General features: G+C 44.4%; 1 protein-coding gene across 1 annotated transcript; it reads left to right on the top strand.

Annotated features, from left to right (window-relative positions):
* Positions 1-597: 597 nt before the first annotated feature.
* Positions 598-14,594, top strand: LOC133889011 (glycine--tRNA ligase, mitochondrial 1-like). The gene is made up of 9 exons (XM_062329438.1): positions 598-943; positions 10,743-11,125; positions 11,201-11,318; positions 11,639-11,833; positions 11,977-12,201; positions 12,698-12,757; positions 12,892-12,972; positions 13,054-13,459; positions 14,020-14,594. Exons 1-9 carry the CDS (start codon positions 755-757, stop codon positions 14,268-14,270), a joined length of 1,908 nt encoding a protein of 635 aa, XP_062185422.1. The 5' UTR covers positions 598-754; the 3' UTR covers positions 14,271-14,594.
* Positions 14,595-16,014: the final 1,420 nt, after the last annotated feature.

Here is a 16,014-nt window from a genome sequence, read left to right on the forward strand (position 1 = left end):
GATTCTATACTAGCCGTCCATGAAGATACTATAGTTGTCGTCCTCATTCTCGGCATCACCCACCCTGTCATCGGCACGGGCCTAGTACCTGAATTGAACTAGAATGACCTGCTTTGTTCTCATTTACTTCCATCTTTCAGTTATTTTCTAAATTATGGCCTCAGGAGGTATTGTGTGCTGTTTTTGAGACCATTCATTTCCTTCTATTTCTTTGAACAGAACAATATCATTTCCTTGTAATTTTGGAAGAGTTGTCTAATCGTAGAACATCAAAAACAAAAAACGAGAGAGAGGGGAAAGCGCAGAGCATCATATGACAATAACCGCGAAAACCCTAAGAAGCACTTCAAATCTTTGTCCAAGAAGCACTTCAATTCAATCTAGGAATTTCTGAACCCACCGTATCTCTAATTCGTAATGGGCTTCCACCTTTAACCGCTCCACTGATCAAGTATTGGAACGGGCCTTCCGCTCTACTTATGAAACGGGCCTTGAAATCCAGCCCGTTATGACGAAAGCACCGGCAAATATCTTCCGTTCCGTGGGCCCGGCGGCACGGACCCTCTTCCTCGTCGAAATAACTGCGCCACCGACTGGCGGGCCCCGCACGTCGGCCTCACTACCCGCCCGCCCCCATCTCCTGCTCCGCCGCGTCCTCGCCCTCCTCTCCCTCGCGCGCCGCTCGCAAAACCTCACCTCCTCCTCCGCCCTCCCAAAACGCTAGCGCCCCCCCCCCCCCACCGCGACCCAGTCCATGGCTGCGTTGGCGTCGGCGGGGAAGACGATGACCCGGGAGGCGTTCCGCGCCGCGGTAACCAACACGCTGGAGCGGCGGCTCTTCTTCGTGCCCTCCTTCAAGATCTACGGCGGCGTCGCGGGGCTCTACGACTACGGGCCGCCCGGGTGCGCCGTCAAGGCCAACGTCCTCGCCTTCTGGCGCCAGGTACTAGTAGCCTGCAGATGCCTACCTGGCTAGCACTCCGACTACTTTCCAAGGGCTCGTTGCGTTGTAGGCTGGGTGGGGGGTTCGAGGCAAATGCGGTGCATTTTGCTGCCATTTTGGTGCTACTGCTGGATTGAGGCGAAAGAGACTGCGAGGCGAGCCGCTGGTGCTGAATTTTGATCCTACTTGCACTGGTCTGACCAAGAAAGGATGGCCCTTTATTCGCATATAGTGAGGCTTAGTGTAGTTCGTTGATGTGGCGTGTTGGATTTGTGTTTGTACCACGTCGACATGTCGTGCGGTGTGGTATGAGCTGATTGCTTAAATTGGCTACCTTTTGGTGAAAGGTGGCTACTGAATGCTCTGACCAAAACTATGCTTATTTCGTGGATTGTAAACTGTAGGAATTACTCTGGTTTCGTCAGTTTGTGGATTAGAAGAATTAGTTTGGTTTCTTGAATTGTAGAAGATTAGGGGGCAGCTCCAATTCCTTCTTTCTTGGTTATAAATTGTGGCAAATGTGGGTACTGGCCACTCAATTTCGGCTGTGCTGTGTATGGTTTGATGTTAAGTTGTTTTGTTATTATCTACAAACTAAAAGGACTAGTATAGATTGGTGATGTGTCATATGCGTAGTGCAGCTACTGAAGGCCTGGAGCTAGACTTCCTTGGGCCTATGTGTAAACTTTCTGGACGAACCTGTTGTATTTTGTTAGGTGCTTTAATGGTTTCTTTGATAATCTCGGTGTGAGCGGGCTGTCCATGTAGCTTGTTTATGTGCAAATTTTTGTAAAACATTTGTGCAATTTTGTAGTTTTGGGTTCCAATATGCCTTCTAGCATGTCATCTCAGTTGGCACTTGGATGCTCAATTTTAGTTTATTTTGGCAATTTTGTGGAAGCTGTAGTGTTGTTGCGTATGTACATGTTGATGACAAAGTAGTTGCCAGGACTCTCAAATACCACATGCATATGTATGTCACCCTCGAGATTTTAGGCAATTTACCATTTCACTTGCTGTCGGTGGATGAACACCGCAAGCGGGGATCCTAAGGGACCCCCTTTGAGATTTGGCCGGGGGGCTAGTCTTGAATCTACCTCGTACGTGGGGTTAATGCGAGTGTGTTGGACCTAGGCGGAGCGAATGATCGTCGGCTAATAGGAGTAAATGCACAAGGGATTTAGACAGGTTCGGGCCGCACGGAGGCGTAATACCCTGCTCCTGTGTGTCTAGTGTGTTATAAATGCTCTTGGAATACCTTTCTCTGGATCTCTGTGTTACAAGGTTTTTTGTCTCTTATTCTCTCTGCCTTCTGCCGTCCAGAAATTGTCCTGGCTTCCGAAGGTGACGGGCAGCTCGATCTGCCCGAGGGGTAGGGTGTGTCCCGGCGTCACCCCATAAAAGGGGAGGGACGGCTTTAGGCGCTTCGGAGGCACCTGCAGCTTCTTAAACGCCTCCTGGGACAGGAGGTTCAGGCCTGCACCCCTGTCGATCAGCACCCGGCTGACCTTCACATTGCAGATGGTGGGGGACACTACCAGAGGAAGTCGCCCCACCTCTGCAATACTCGCGGGATGGTCCGCCTGACTGAAGGTGATCGGGGTCTCCGACCACTTGAGGGGCCTTGCGGAACATGCCGCGCCCGAGCTTCCGCCGCCTTGGCGCACTTGTCGTCCAGCGCGAAAAGCTCCGCGGTGGTCTCGACCTCGTGCGTGCCTAGCTTTTCGAGCATCCGCTCGTCGCGGACGCCCTGCCGGAAGGCGACAATGATGGCGTGGGGGGTGATCCGCGGGATGGTGTTGCGGATCTGGCTGAAACGCCGTATGAATTGCCTCAGCGTCTCTCCCTCCCGCTGCTTGACGGCATGGAGGTCGCACTCCAGGCCGGGGCACGCGAAAGTGCTCTGAAAGTTTGCCACAAACTGGTGGCACAAATTATCCCAGGAGCAAATAGAGCCTGGGGGTAAGTTCATAAGCCAAGAGCGGGCAGAGCCCCTCAAGGCCACGTGGAAGTAGTTGACCATTACCTTTTCGTTCCCGTCCGCCGCTTGGACGGCGGTGGTGTAGATTTGGAGGAACTCGACGGGGTCGATGGACCCGTCGTACTTCTCCGGTAGTTCGGACCGGAACTTCGTGGGCCAGTTGACCCGGCGGAGCTCACTGGTGAACACCCGGCAGCCCGTGCCGTATCCCCCGGCATCGGCTGTGCCTTTGGGGGGTGAACGCCGGCGCGCCGAGGAACCCCGGCGGTCGCGGGCCGGCATAGAGGAAGCTTGGTCCTCCGCCTTGGCCTCGCACCGGGACTCTCGGCTATGCTCGAGGGTGACGCGCGCATCCTCGACGGCCCTCCGCTCGTTGAGGTGCAAGCGGAGGTCCTGAGCTCTCGTTGTGACTAGGGGGCGACACTTCGCCTGGAGCCCCCCCGGCCGGTTCTGCCGCCACCCGAAGATGCTCCGGCTCTTGTTGCACCGTGGAGGGAGGTGGCACGGGAACTTTGGGCAAGTACTTGCCGGTGAGCCGTGCCCACCAAGTCGACCACCTCCCGCAGCCAACGGCCCTTTGGTGTTTACCCCGCTGCCTGGACAGGTGGGTGCCTAATGAGTGTTTGCGCCGCAAGCAAAGCACTCCCAGGGCTGGCGTCACCGAAGTTGAGTTTATGCTGTAACGGCGCCCGACGTTGTCCGGATGCCGACCTTGTGGCAGGGACGATTGCCGCTTGTTGCGGGTTTGGCGGCCCGCCCGCGGCGGCCGCGGCCCTACTGGGTTCGGCGTCGTCGTCCCCGATGTAGGGACGCGCCGTACGGGCCGACAGCTGACGCTGCTGAGGACCAGCAGGAGCTGGGGCCCCCTGGGCCTCGTTTTCCACTTCTTCGCTCGAGTTTGAGTCAGTGCGCTGAAGACGATGTCCGTCCGCCATTTTTCATGCAAAAAACGAGGCGGATTCAGGGATGCAACCCCCTACCTGGCGCGTCAGCTGTCGGTGGATAAACACCGCAAGCGGGGATTCTGAGGGACCCTCTTTGAGATTCGGCCGGGGGGCTGGTCCTGAATCTACCTCGTACGTGGGGTTAATGCGAGTGTGTTGGACCTAGGCGGGGCGAATGATCGTCGGCTAATAGGAGTAAATGCACAAGGGATTTAGACAGGTTCGGGCCGCACGGAGACGTAATACCCTACTCCTGTGTGTCTAGTGTGTTATAAATGCTCTTGGAATGTCTTTCTCTCGATATCTTTGTTACAAGGTTTTTTTGTCTCTTATCCTCGCTGCCTTCTCTGAAGTGCTCCCACCGGTAGAGTCCCCATTAAATGCAGCATCGGGTCTCCCACCGATCGACACCTCACCGTGGAGTCCTTGCGGGGTCCACCGGCAAGGGGCTCCTTAGGTCCTCGGGGAACTCTGGGTACTCGGGGACCAACTGTCCTTGGCCCCAAGCACCCCCTCCCGGACTTGGCTCTTCTCGGGTCCTCGGGGAACTCTGGGTACTCGGGGACCAACTGTTCTTGGCCCTGAGTACCCTCTCCCGGATCTGGCTTTTCTTGGGTCCTCCCGGATGGCGCCATGTGGCACTGCGCTGTCCTGGCCTCGGGACTCGGGAACCTCTGGTTCCCATATCACCGACACCTGCCTAAATCAGAAACTTAGTGGTTATGGATCAAGATATTGGGATCTGTAGTGTTTTACCTTTGAATTGGCTGTTATTTTGTGTTGCACAAACTTCCTCGTAATATGCTATGAACTTTATGCATAACATGCCTGACTGTTTGATCCTTTTATCTCTATCTGTGGGAGTAGGAAGTATTTTAGTGCAGCTTTGTATGTTCGGGTATGACTACTCTATACTGTCATTTTTTAGACTTGTCACACTTGTTTGGTAGCAATGTATGGAGTTTTCTTGCTTCTAGTTGGAGCTTTCACCAAATTTAATCTTTTTCTTCACAAGATCTGATGCTTTGCAGAAAGTTTTGCATGTTGAACTATAGGCATCATCAGTGAAATGCTGAAGTATTGCATTCATGTGGTGGTGCTTCAATGTGTCCTACTGCCCCTTTTATTCAATGTGATATATTGGTTGCTGATTAGTCTCTGCTCTTATTGTTAATCTCTCCAGTTGGCTTCTATTTTCTTTTATCCATAATCTGGCATGGTTGGCTGTAACATTTTATGAGGGTTGTCTGAGATTATGTAAGCCATTTTGTTTGTATGGTTTGGAGGCATGCATGTTGTGGCAAACGGTTAACAGAAAGTCATCCTAGTCTACAAGTTAAAAATGACCCTTTTTTTTTTCTTCAGTAGTTTATGTACAGTTCTGACTTCATTTAATACAATAATTAGCTTCAGCTTCAGGATGCTCGCGATCCATACTATATTGAGAAAACTCCTATGCCACAGAAACTTATACATTTCCCTCATGTGCCATTCAAAAAATACATTTCCCTTACATGCCATTAATTTAGTTTTTCTTGCCCTTCTATGCCATTTCTGCCTGATGACCATTAATTCAGACGTGAAAATAACATTATGCCCTTGCTCCTTTCTTCTACCTCCTGAATCCTTTCTTCTTCATCCCAAATCCAGATGCCCCAAGTCTCTTCTTGCGAGGAGCTGAAGGGGGTGGGAGAGGCGGCAGTGAGCAACACGTAGGTCCCTGCCTCCTCCGATTTTGCGGACTCACTGCACGACTGATGGGGGATGGGCTTGGGCGGGCGCCGCAGGCCATAGCTTTGGTCCTTGGGCGCCAGCCATGGGGGCCACAGGAAGGTGGCTTTCAGCGGATGGATCCCGGTGAGGACAAATAGGCACCGAGTTCCATCCACTTCGGCGACCTTGCAACGTAATTGGCGGAGGAGTTGCTGCAATACACCGCATTGGTGGAGGAGACGCTCGTGCTTGCTGCAGAGGCCAACGGAGATGGCGCTGGAATGAGGGAGACGAGCTGCTTGCTACAGAGGTCGACGGAGATGGCGCTGGAATTTCGGAGATGAGCTACTTGTTTACCCTGCCGACGAGGACCTTCTTGATGACTTCCATGGTCACCGCATCGGTTGGCCTCCTAGATGTCACCCACGCTGGCTGGCTGACCTCCCTTCCTGGTCCGCTCTCACCCACGCCGTCCAATCGTGCTATGCTCTCAGGTGTCGTTTGAGCTCGTGCTGTGCTCATCTACTAATGCCATGGTCCGACGTTTTGGAGAAGGGGTCTAACCTCAAGTTGCAGCTTTCCAATTTGATGGATGGGTGGTCTGCTATGCAGCACCGATACGGATACGGGGATACACCGTTTTTCCAAAAAAACCCGATACGAGGATACGTTTACATTTAAAAAAAATATAAATAAGTTACTCACATATTCTACTTAAATTCTATTACATAACATACTTAAAAATTTAAAAGTCTCAATTTAGAACGTATTAAAGGACATAACAAATTAACAACTAGGTAGCATGTTTTACTTAAGTTCTATTACATAACATACTCAAAGTCTCAAATGTAGGACATATTAAAGGGTATAACAACTAGCTATCTGTAGTAGGTTCTTCATCCTCATCCTTATTTCCTTCATCCTCCATAATACCACCATCCACATCTTCAAAAGACATAGCTTGTAACTCTGGTTCATCAAGAGAGAGTTCAACAACTTCAAGAATGCCTAAACCATTTAGAGAGTCAAAAGAATCTCCTCCCACATCCCACATCCTTGATTTGAGCGAAAATTTGAGTGCATATGTTCTTGAGAGAGTCAAAAAATTCATATGTTCTTCTTGAGAGATGTCTCAAATTTGAGTGCACATAAACCAAATCTTCAGCACGCTTTGGAGTTAAGGCGTTCCTTTTGATGCTATGGATGAAGCTATAAGTACTCCAATTCCTCTCACAACAAGAATATGAGGCTGGTTGCTAACCAATTTGATGGCCAAACTCTGCAATAGAGGGATAGATTGTCCATGATTTGTCCACCAAGTCATTGGAGAACAAACCCATCTATCATTGATTGAATCATAATAATTGAATTCATCAGAAAAACTTGAGAATCTTGAGTACTCTTCTTTTACTCTTGCCAATTCTTCTTATATGGGAAAGAAATTCTTGAAGCATATCATCCTCATTTTTGATATGGTATTGTCCTTGTGTGGGGTACATGGCCAACACCTCCTTCGAGTCACTTTTTGCTATAATATCTACAATGTTAACATTTAGAAAAAGGTTAAAACTTAAAACTAGTACTAGTGGAAGACATAAGTAGTAGTGTAAGATAAGTAGGTAATCTTAGATTGAGTGAATGAGCCAAACAATGGAGTGGATTATTGCCTTTTGTCCACCTAGCAACCAATATCTCATGAATAACCGAGAACAACTCGCACTCATTTTGTTCCTTTCCTTCCCATAGATATATCTCTTTCTTCACTTTCTCAATTATTGAATTCTACATCTCATAAATCAGATGAAGATATGGTGTATCGGTGTCCGCTAAACGTATCATCTCATGGATAGGTTGAGTAATCTTAAGAATGTACTCCACATTCTTCCACCACAGCTCATTGAGTATCTTTTCTTTGACATTAGTGGAAACTTGAGAATCATCTTTGCAGTAATCCCATTGCTCACTTATTACCATGGTTTGGAGAGGCCTCTTTATCTCGACAAACTTTTGTAACATACACACAACTGAGGCAAACCTTGTTTCAGCAATAGCAAGTAACTTCAAATGGCTAAACTCATTAAACATTGAAAGCCGCATGCCATGGTTCATTATGAAATTCTTGATCATTTGTGCCTCAGATTTAACATGATTTATAAATTCAAGTTTGCTCCAAACAGATGCATCTTCATCATTCTTTGGTGGTTTAGGATCACAAATACTCTTCAAAGCAATATTGAGAGTATGCACAACACATGGTGTCCAAAATATGTTACTATACTCAGCTTGCAGAATCATACCTGCACCTTTGCAATTTGCAACATTGTCGGTGATGATTTGTACCACATTCCGTCAACCCACTTCTTCAATAACAGATTTCAGCTTCTTAGCAATGTATTCTTTTGTCTTCATCTCGCCTTCACAATTATTAGCCCTCAAGAACATCGGTGATCTATCACATATGGCAACAAAGTTAATGAGTGGTCGTCTCTGCGGATCGGACCAGCCATCAGCATAAATTGTCACTCCTTTCTCATGCCATGTGCTCTTTGTACATATCAATATTGAGCAGCCTAGTCCTAAGCTTGTTGTAACCCTGCAAGTCATGTCTGTAAGCATAGGTGAATGCTTCTTGAAGGTATGGATTTCTTGCAAAATTGAAAGAGATTATGCAAATTACAAAAAAAAAAAGATTTAGCATAAGCAAGGAATAATTAAATTGTAGGCATGCGGATATAATTGATTGAATATTTATTGTATTGCTTGCATGCCTCCGGAATAAAATCTTACATTAGAGCATCCAAAATGATTGCGCCCCTCCATTGCCCAAGCTTTCTGTAATGCAGATGGAGCCCCCCTCTTCTTATTGCTACTGCATGAAGCAACACCACCACCACTAGGCAAGGACACATGTTTTGGTTTTGATCTTTCCACTTCTTCTTAGCTCTTGCAACATCTCTCCTCATCTGGCTAAGTTCATCCATGGTCACCTTCTTCAGCAAATGAGCTTCTACTCTAGTGTAGCTACTAAATCTAACAAATGAACAAAAATTGCATTTCCATCTACTATTGCCTTCACCTTGTTTAGGTCTCTATGATATAATCTCACAATGGAGCGCATTAGCACCATTGCTTGAAGTTGCCATCAAGAGAAGAGCTACAAGGAGGCGGTTGCATATACAAATAAGTGAATATCATAATGACAATATGTACTGGCGTACTGCTGAACAAACTAGTTGGTTACACCATCTATATCAAAAGAAATGCCAGAATAAGAACAGATACTTCGTTTTCCAACAACAGAGAAATGATCAGAGGACCAAGCAGCAAGCAACATAGTGTCAGAATGTAAATTGGAAAGCGAACAACAACATATAAATTGGTGCAACTTGGGAGCAAAAGGCACGGAAGTTTACATTGATTTCCTTGTTTGTGTTGCCAACTAGAAGCAAATTATTATTCACCTGGAACAATCCAGAAGGAAACACAGTGACAAGTAGCAGAAATATATATAGTCAAATAGCATTGGTAGAATAAGCAAAAGGGATAGACAATCATGTTCTGACAGGTAGCAAAAAAGGAAATAACAAGTTCTCACATAGCCCACAACTGCTGCTAGCCTGTTACTTTGCTTCACAAACACAATGCCGATGACTTAGTAATGAGGTCCTCAGGTCCAAATTCAGCATGTAGATAAGTAGATTAACTGATTAAGTAGCAAAAATCGACTGGAGGCACACAAGTATGTAGATTAACTGATTAACAGGTCGTGTTATTCACTGCTCTAGTGCTCTCCCTCTGGTGCGAGTCAGTCACTTCGGCACTACCGGCTAGAGAGTGGAGGCGCATGGGCATGGCTACTCACCCATCACCAGAACACCTTGTGTGTTGCGCTGCTGCCGACTGGAGAGTGGCGAGGTGTGGCTGAGCGGGAATCTGCCGGCTGGAGGCGGCGAGGTGTGGACGTGTGGTCGAGCGGGCGAGCGGGCGGGGATTTGCTGGCTGGATCCGCGGGTGGCCGCCGGCAAGGTCGAGAGCGGCGACGGCTCGCATGCTGGCGGCGGGCGAGACACGAGATTGGGTGGTGGCTCCAACTGCGAGTGGGCGAGACACGAGAGCAGGTTAGGGATTTAAGTGGGTCGGGTTGTATCCGCGCATATCTACAAAGTATTCTCCAGGTATCTGATTTTTTCCTAATTAGTTTCGGCCGGATACTCCTCAGATACGTATCCGAGCCGTATCCGAGTATCTGTGTTTCATAGGTGATCGGAATGCTGCTTAGGCATATATCTCACATGTGTAGAAACATCCTTCATTTAAATATGAAAAAAGTCCAAATTACCCCCCTAAACTATTCCTAGTGTTCGGATAACCCCCTGAACTTTAAAATCATTTATTTAACCCCTAAACTTTAAATACCGGATCACATAACTTCCTGAAGTGGTTTTTCTTGGTGGTTTTGTTTACGTGGCGGTGGTTTCACTGACGCAGCAGCCCACGATGTCATTTTTGCTGATATGGTCTCTCTCTCCCTTTGGTTGGCCTCTCTGCCTCTCCTCCCTCCGGTCAGCCTCTCTCTACCTTTCTCTCCCTCCCATCGTTCTCTCTCTCTCTGGCCGGATGACTCAGGCTATATGTGACGAGCTCTGCCAGTGCCCAAGCTAACTCGGTTCCAAAACACATGCGCGCGCGCGCGAGAGAGAGAGATGATGTGGTAGCCATGTGGCAAAAACCACTCCAGGGGGTTTTGTGATCCAGTATTTGAAGTTCGGGGGTTATCCGGACACTAGGAATAGTTTATGTGAGTAATTTGGACTTTTTCCGGATAGCCTAATATGTTTTGTGGGCATATCGGGTGAAAACCACCTAAGTTGTGAAAACTGAAAAACTGTTGCAAACAGTTTTTTATTTTTATTATTTTGTTGCAAGTAGTAAAAACAAATGTTGCAACAAACTTGACTTTAGTTGTAACATCTTTTTACATGTTGCCGTAATATCTAAAAGTTGCTTGCAACAAAATCGAGCGTTGCTCACAACACAAGGTTTCAAAAGTTAGATGCTCACCTGATATGCCCCCATACCTATTAGCTATATCATCTTTCAGTACATGTAGTATTTTCACATAGATCATTACTTACCATCTACTGTGCATCTTTCTTCTTAGCATTTTGTATTGGAGGAGGGGATGCTTGAGGTTGACTGTCCTTGTGTGACACCAGAAGTTGTCTTGAAAGCCTCTGGTCATGTGGAGAAATTTACAGACTTAATGGTTAAGGATGAAAAGACAGGCAACTGCTACCGTGCTGATCACTTGCTCAAGGACTTCTGTAAGGATAAGCTTGAGAGGGACAACACATTGACACCAGAGAAGGCGGAAGAATACAACAGAATTCTTGCTATCTTGGATGATCTCTCTGCAGAACAATTGGGTGCTAAGATTAAGGAGTATGGGATTGTTGCTCCTGACACCAAGAACCCATTGTCAGATCCATACCCTTTCAATCTCATGTTTCAGACTTCCATTGGACCGTCAGGTTTGAGCCCAGGGTGAGACAATAACAGCTCAGCATATTCCACTTCATTCAATCTAGTTTGAGCTTATGTGCTTCCTTGATTTTGCAGGTATATGAGGCCAGAGACAGCACAAGGTATCTTTGTGAACTTCAAAGACTTGTATTACTACAATGGCAACAAGCTACCCTTCGCCGCAGCCCAAATTGGTCAGGCCTTCAGGAATGAGGCATGACTTTGCTAACCTTCTGTTCATCCCCTGTACTTATTAGCATCTTTCCTAGTATTTAGATTTTCTACTTATTAACATATTGCAATCTATAATTTGATGAGACACATGAAAGACTACCATTACTTGTATTGTTCATGTTTGGTAGTGGTACATTTAATGTCATTACTAATCCAGATTCAACAGACAAAAACATTTTTAAAATCAGGTTTCTGTTGAGATAAACTGGATTAGTAAAGTGGAAACGCGAGCATTAATTAGGTGTAACTGTAGGGTCGTACCTAATTACTCTTTGAACTGAAATTAACTTCTTTCATTAGATATCTCCCCGTCAAGGCCTTCTGAGAGTCCGTGAATTTACTTTAGCGGAAATTGAGCACTTTGTGGACCCGGAGGACAAATCCCACCCAAAGTTTGGTGATGTTTCTGATCTGGAGTTCTTGATGTTTCCAAGAGAAGAGCAGCTGACAGGAAGGTCAGCCACAAGACTTAAACTTGGAGATGCTGTATCTGAGGTAATATATCAGATACTTCTATTTTAGATGTTATTATGACAATATGTTAGTTGCTTATTGAAGCGCTCTGCTACTACTGGTACCATTCTCTTAACTTATAGTAGTGCTGTCTGACTCTTAGTATATTTTGCAACAACTTGCAGGGAACTGTGAACAATGAGACTCTATGCTACTTTATTGGAAGGGTCTACCTTTTCTTGACACAACTTGGGATTGACAAAGATCGTCTACGCTTCCGACAGCATCTGCCAAATGAAATGGCCCACTATGCTGCTGATTGCTGGGATGCAGAGATTGAGTGCTCTTATGGGTGGATTGAGTGCGTTGGAATTGCTGATAGGTCTGCATATGACTTGCGTGCTCACTCGGTATGTATCGGCATTGAATGCTTACACTCTTGGAATTGCTCGTTGATTGTTCATTATACACTAATGCTTCTGTACTTGATATTGTACTACTAAAAAGCTATGCCACTGTCACGCTAAGGTGTAGATCATTTCTTGTTCAAAAAGTCGCTTTTTCAAATAGTCCCCTGCCACTTTTTTAATGGTCAAATAGTTACTTTCATGAGAAAGATGGAGTCTTTTGTTTTACTGCGCTTACCATTAGAGCTTATTAATAATCGTTGAATTTAGTTGAATGCTCTGCTTTATTTGTACCATTCTTTTCTGCACCCAAAGAAAAATCACTGGCACACATCCTTTATGAAGTGTTTTTTTGCACATGACTTTGTTTGTGTTATTTCTTCTTACGCCCAAAGAAAAATCACTGGCATTGAAGCATTCCTTTGTGAATTATTCTTTACTTCTTTTGCACATAATAATCATAATAAAACTAGGCCTTTCTAAATTTGTTATCGAACAGGATAAAAGCGGTGTTCCACTTGAAGCACATGAAAAGTTTGCAGAACCCAGAGAAGTGGAGGTGAGGTTTTCTTTTTCGGTACATGTTTACGATTGTACACTCTATTTTTACCATGGCTTTACAGATGTACTGTTTTGGTCAATTTCTTAAACTATCTGCTCTGCTTACAATAAGTTTCATTTCGGCACATTCAGAAATTAGTTATAACCCCATCAAAAAAGGAGCTTGGTCTTGCTTTCAAAGGGAACCAAAAGATGGTTCTCGAAGCATTGGAAGTAAGTTTCATTTCCACGTTGGCTACATTGTGTTACTGTTGCTGTTGTGATGTTGATCTTCATGTACTTTTCTTCTTACAGGCCATGAGTGAGACTGAAGCATTGGATATGAAAGCTGCCTTGGAGTCCAAAGGGGAGGTTGAGTTTAAGGTGTGCACCCTTGGGAAGGATGTCACCATAAAGAAAAACATGGTTTCAATCAACATCGAGAAGAAAAAAGAACACCAAAGGAAATTTACTCCTTCTGTCATTGAACCATCCTTTGGGATTGGGCGCATTATATACTGCCTTTTTGAGCACTGCTTCTACCAAAGGCCTGGCAAGTCAGATGATGAGCAGCTAAACGTTTTTGGTTTTCCCCCTCTTGTTGCTCCAATAAAGTGCACTGTCTTTCCACTGGTCAAGATTGAGAAATTTGATGTTGTTGCCAAGAAAATTTCAAAGGCCTTGACAGCAGCAGGGATTTCACACATTATCGACATCACAGGTACATGACTGAACCAAGTGGACTTGTGCCTATCTTCTATTTCAGCACTTATATCTGAGTTCGACTTTTGATCTTTTTTGTTCTTTTGCTACTGGCTGTACTCTTGAAGATGAGATTGATGAGAAGCATATGATTTTGTCTATTATTTTAAATTGCTAATGTCGCATAGAGGTCCAAATTCCACCTTGTATGCTTTGAGAAAATAGCACACTCTTTAGTTCAAATTTAATTACTTAAACCAGATACTAGATTTCTTAAATATTTCTGAAACTCAAGATAGCTGTCTCACGAAACTTTGATTTCCCTTGTGCTCTTCAGTGTATTATTTTCTAGATGCAGTACTCAATGTGCCTGCTCTCCTTTCTTTTCAATATATCTTGATTGAATGAAGCATAGCACATAATTTTTTCTTGAAAATAGGTTATGATCTCATACTGCATTTGAGGATCTGAAATTTCAAATACTTCTTATGGTACCATGCTCTCTAGTGGACAGTCATGCAAAAACAATCTGCAATACAAGGATGGTGAATGTGACCTTTGTTCACTGTCTTGTTGCAGGTAATTCAATTGGTAAGCGCTACGCAAGGACCGACGAACTCGGTGTCCCCCTGGCAATCACGGTTGACTCCACTACAAATGTGACGGTGCGGGATCGGGACAGCAAGGACCAGATACGCGTCGAGGTCGACGAGGTGGCCTCGGTGGTGAAGGAAGTGACGGATGGGCAGAGCACCTGGGCTGACATCATGTGGAGGTACCCGGTGCATACCGCCTCACCTGCGGACGATGAGGAAGAGGCAGAATCCTGAAGAGCACAGCCAAAACAATCTCCAATGATCGTTGGTCCTCCTGAGTCTCTGATACATGTCTTGTTTAACAGAATGCGACAATGCGTTGTCCATTTGTCGTGTACGGCAACGGTAGCTTGATTGTTACAAAGTTTTACAGATAGTTTTTTTTCTTGTGATACTGGCCTCGTAAAATCTAAATTGTACTTCATCTTCATGTACACTTTCTTTTGTTTGCCTTAGCTGCATTGTTTGTTGGTTTTTTGTTAGTAGAAGACATCTTTGTTTTTCAGATTGATACGGTCCATGTCGATCAATATGAAGTGTGTTGACTGTTGAGCCCTACTACGGAAACATTGCTAGGATTTGTCTGTTTGTGTTTTCTTTATTTTTTCTTTAAGATGATTGCTGGAATTTCTTGCCTCCTCATGTAAGCACTTCTGAAGATTGGGAAAATATTTGGTGGAAACCCCTTCTTGTGGAATAGTGAACCCCCAAGGAAACATGCTAAAAAATATTGAAAATTTCTAGGAAACACACACATATGGAGAAGTTGGTGACATAGAAGCATATATGATTTCAAGGCTAAACTTGACTTCTTGTGTAAGATTGACGAATCACGGAGAAAAAAACAAAAAAAGGCACATGTACTGTTTATCTTTTTCTACGCTCTATCTCCACGATTTGTCAATTTAATATCTCACAACAAAACCAAGTTTAGTCTTCAAATTTTATATCCTATATGTGAAGATTTATTCGGAATTTTTCAAAACTTATAAGCTTGTTTTGAGGTTTTCACGATGGGAGTGGCTAGTTGACATTTAGCTATTTATCTTTTGGATCGCCATAAGATTTTGGACCAATAGATAACTGACACATCAGTTTGAGCACCTCGGGAAAATCGACTGCTTTCCTGAAGTATTGCAATCAGTTTTTTTACCAAAACAACAAAGAAAAAGTGACTGGATTTCTTTAATAATTCAAAGAATCTTTTACTGTATAGCTGATAATCAACTATTTTCTTTTGGATTGCACTCAGTTTTTCCGGTCAATAACAAGTTGACACGTTATCGGCGCACTTTGTGCAAGCAGCGAAATGCCAAAACTGACTGATTAAGTTGGCTTAACTCAAACAACGAATAAAAAGTTGACTGCAATTTTGTTGGATTGCAATCAGTTTTTCAGCAAACAACAAAAGTAAAAAAATGAGTGAGTTGTACGCTAAAAATTTCAGAACTGGAAATTATAGTGTGTTATTGCACGTGAAAAATTAGAGTACATCATACATCAATATTTTTTAAAAAAATAACAGTATAATCAATAACATTAGCACTCCTACTACTTGGAAAAAATTACTCCTACACAATCAACTATATTTAAAGTTAGAGTGCTAAGTCACTTTTAAACAATGAAAATTTATAGTTTAATAAATAAATTATCACATTATAAAATATTTTTAATTTAGTATATACAAAATATGACTTATGAAACTGAAACTTCAAATTACTAAAAATGGCCCATTCAATTACAAAGCACCCGCCCTTAAAGAGTCCTGAACTCCCCAACTCAATTCAAATAAAAGAAATAAACAAAAGAAATGAAGACTTCTTCTTTAATTATTGAAAGTGTATCTAGTTTCTAAGTGTGGTTTGATAATTAATGATAATATATATGAATTAATAATTATGTTGAGAGTTGTTAGTAGGTTGTTTCATAAGATATGTATGATTGATAGAGTATGGATCCATTGAGGAATGATATGAAG

The sequence above is a fragment of the Phragmites australis genome, chromosome 13, assembly GCF_958298935.1.
Source record: "Phragmites australis chromosome 13, lpPhrAust1.1, whole genome shotgun sequence".
Taxonomy (NCBI): Eukaryota; Viridiplantae; Streptophyta; class Magnoliopsida; order Poales; family Poaceae; genus Phragmites; species Phragmites australis.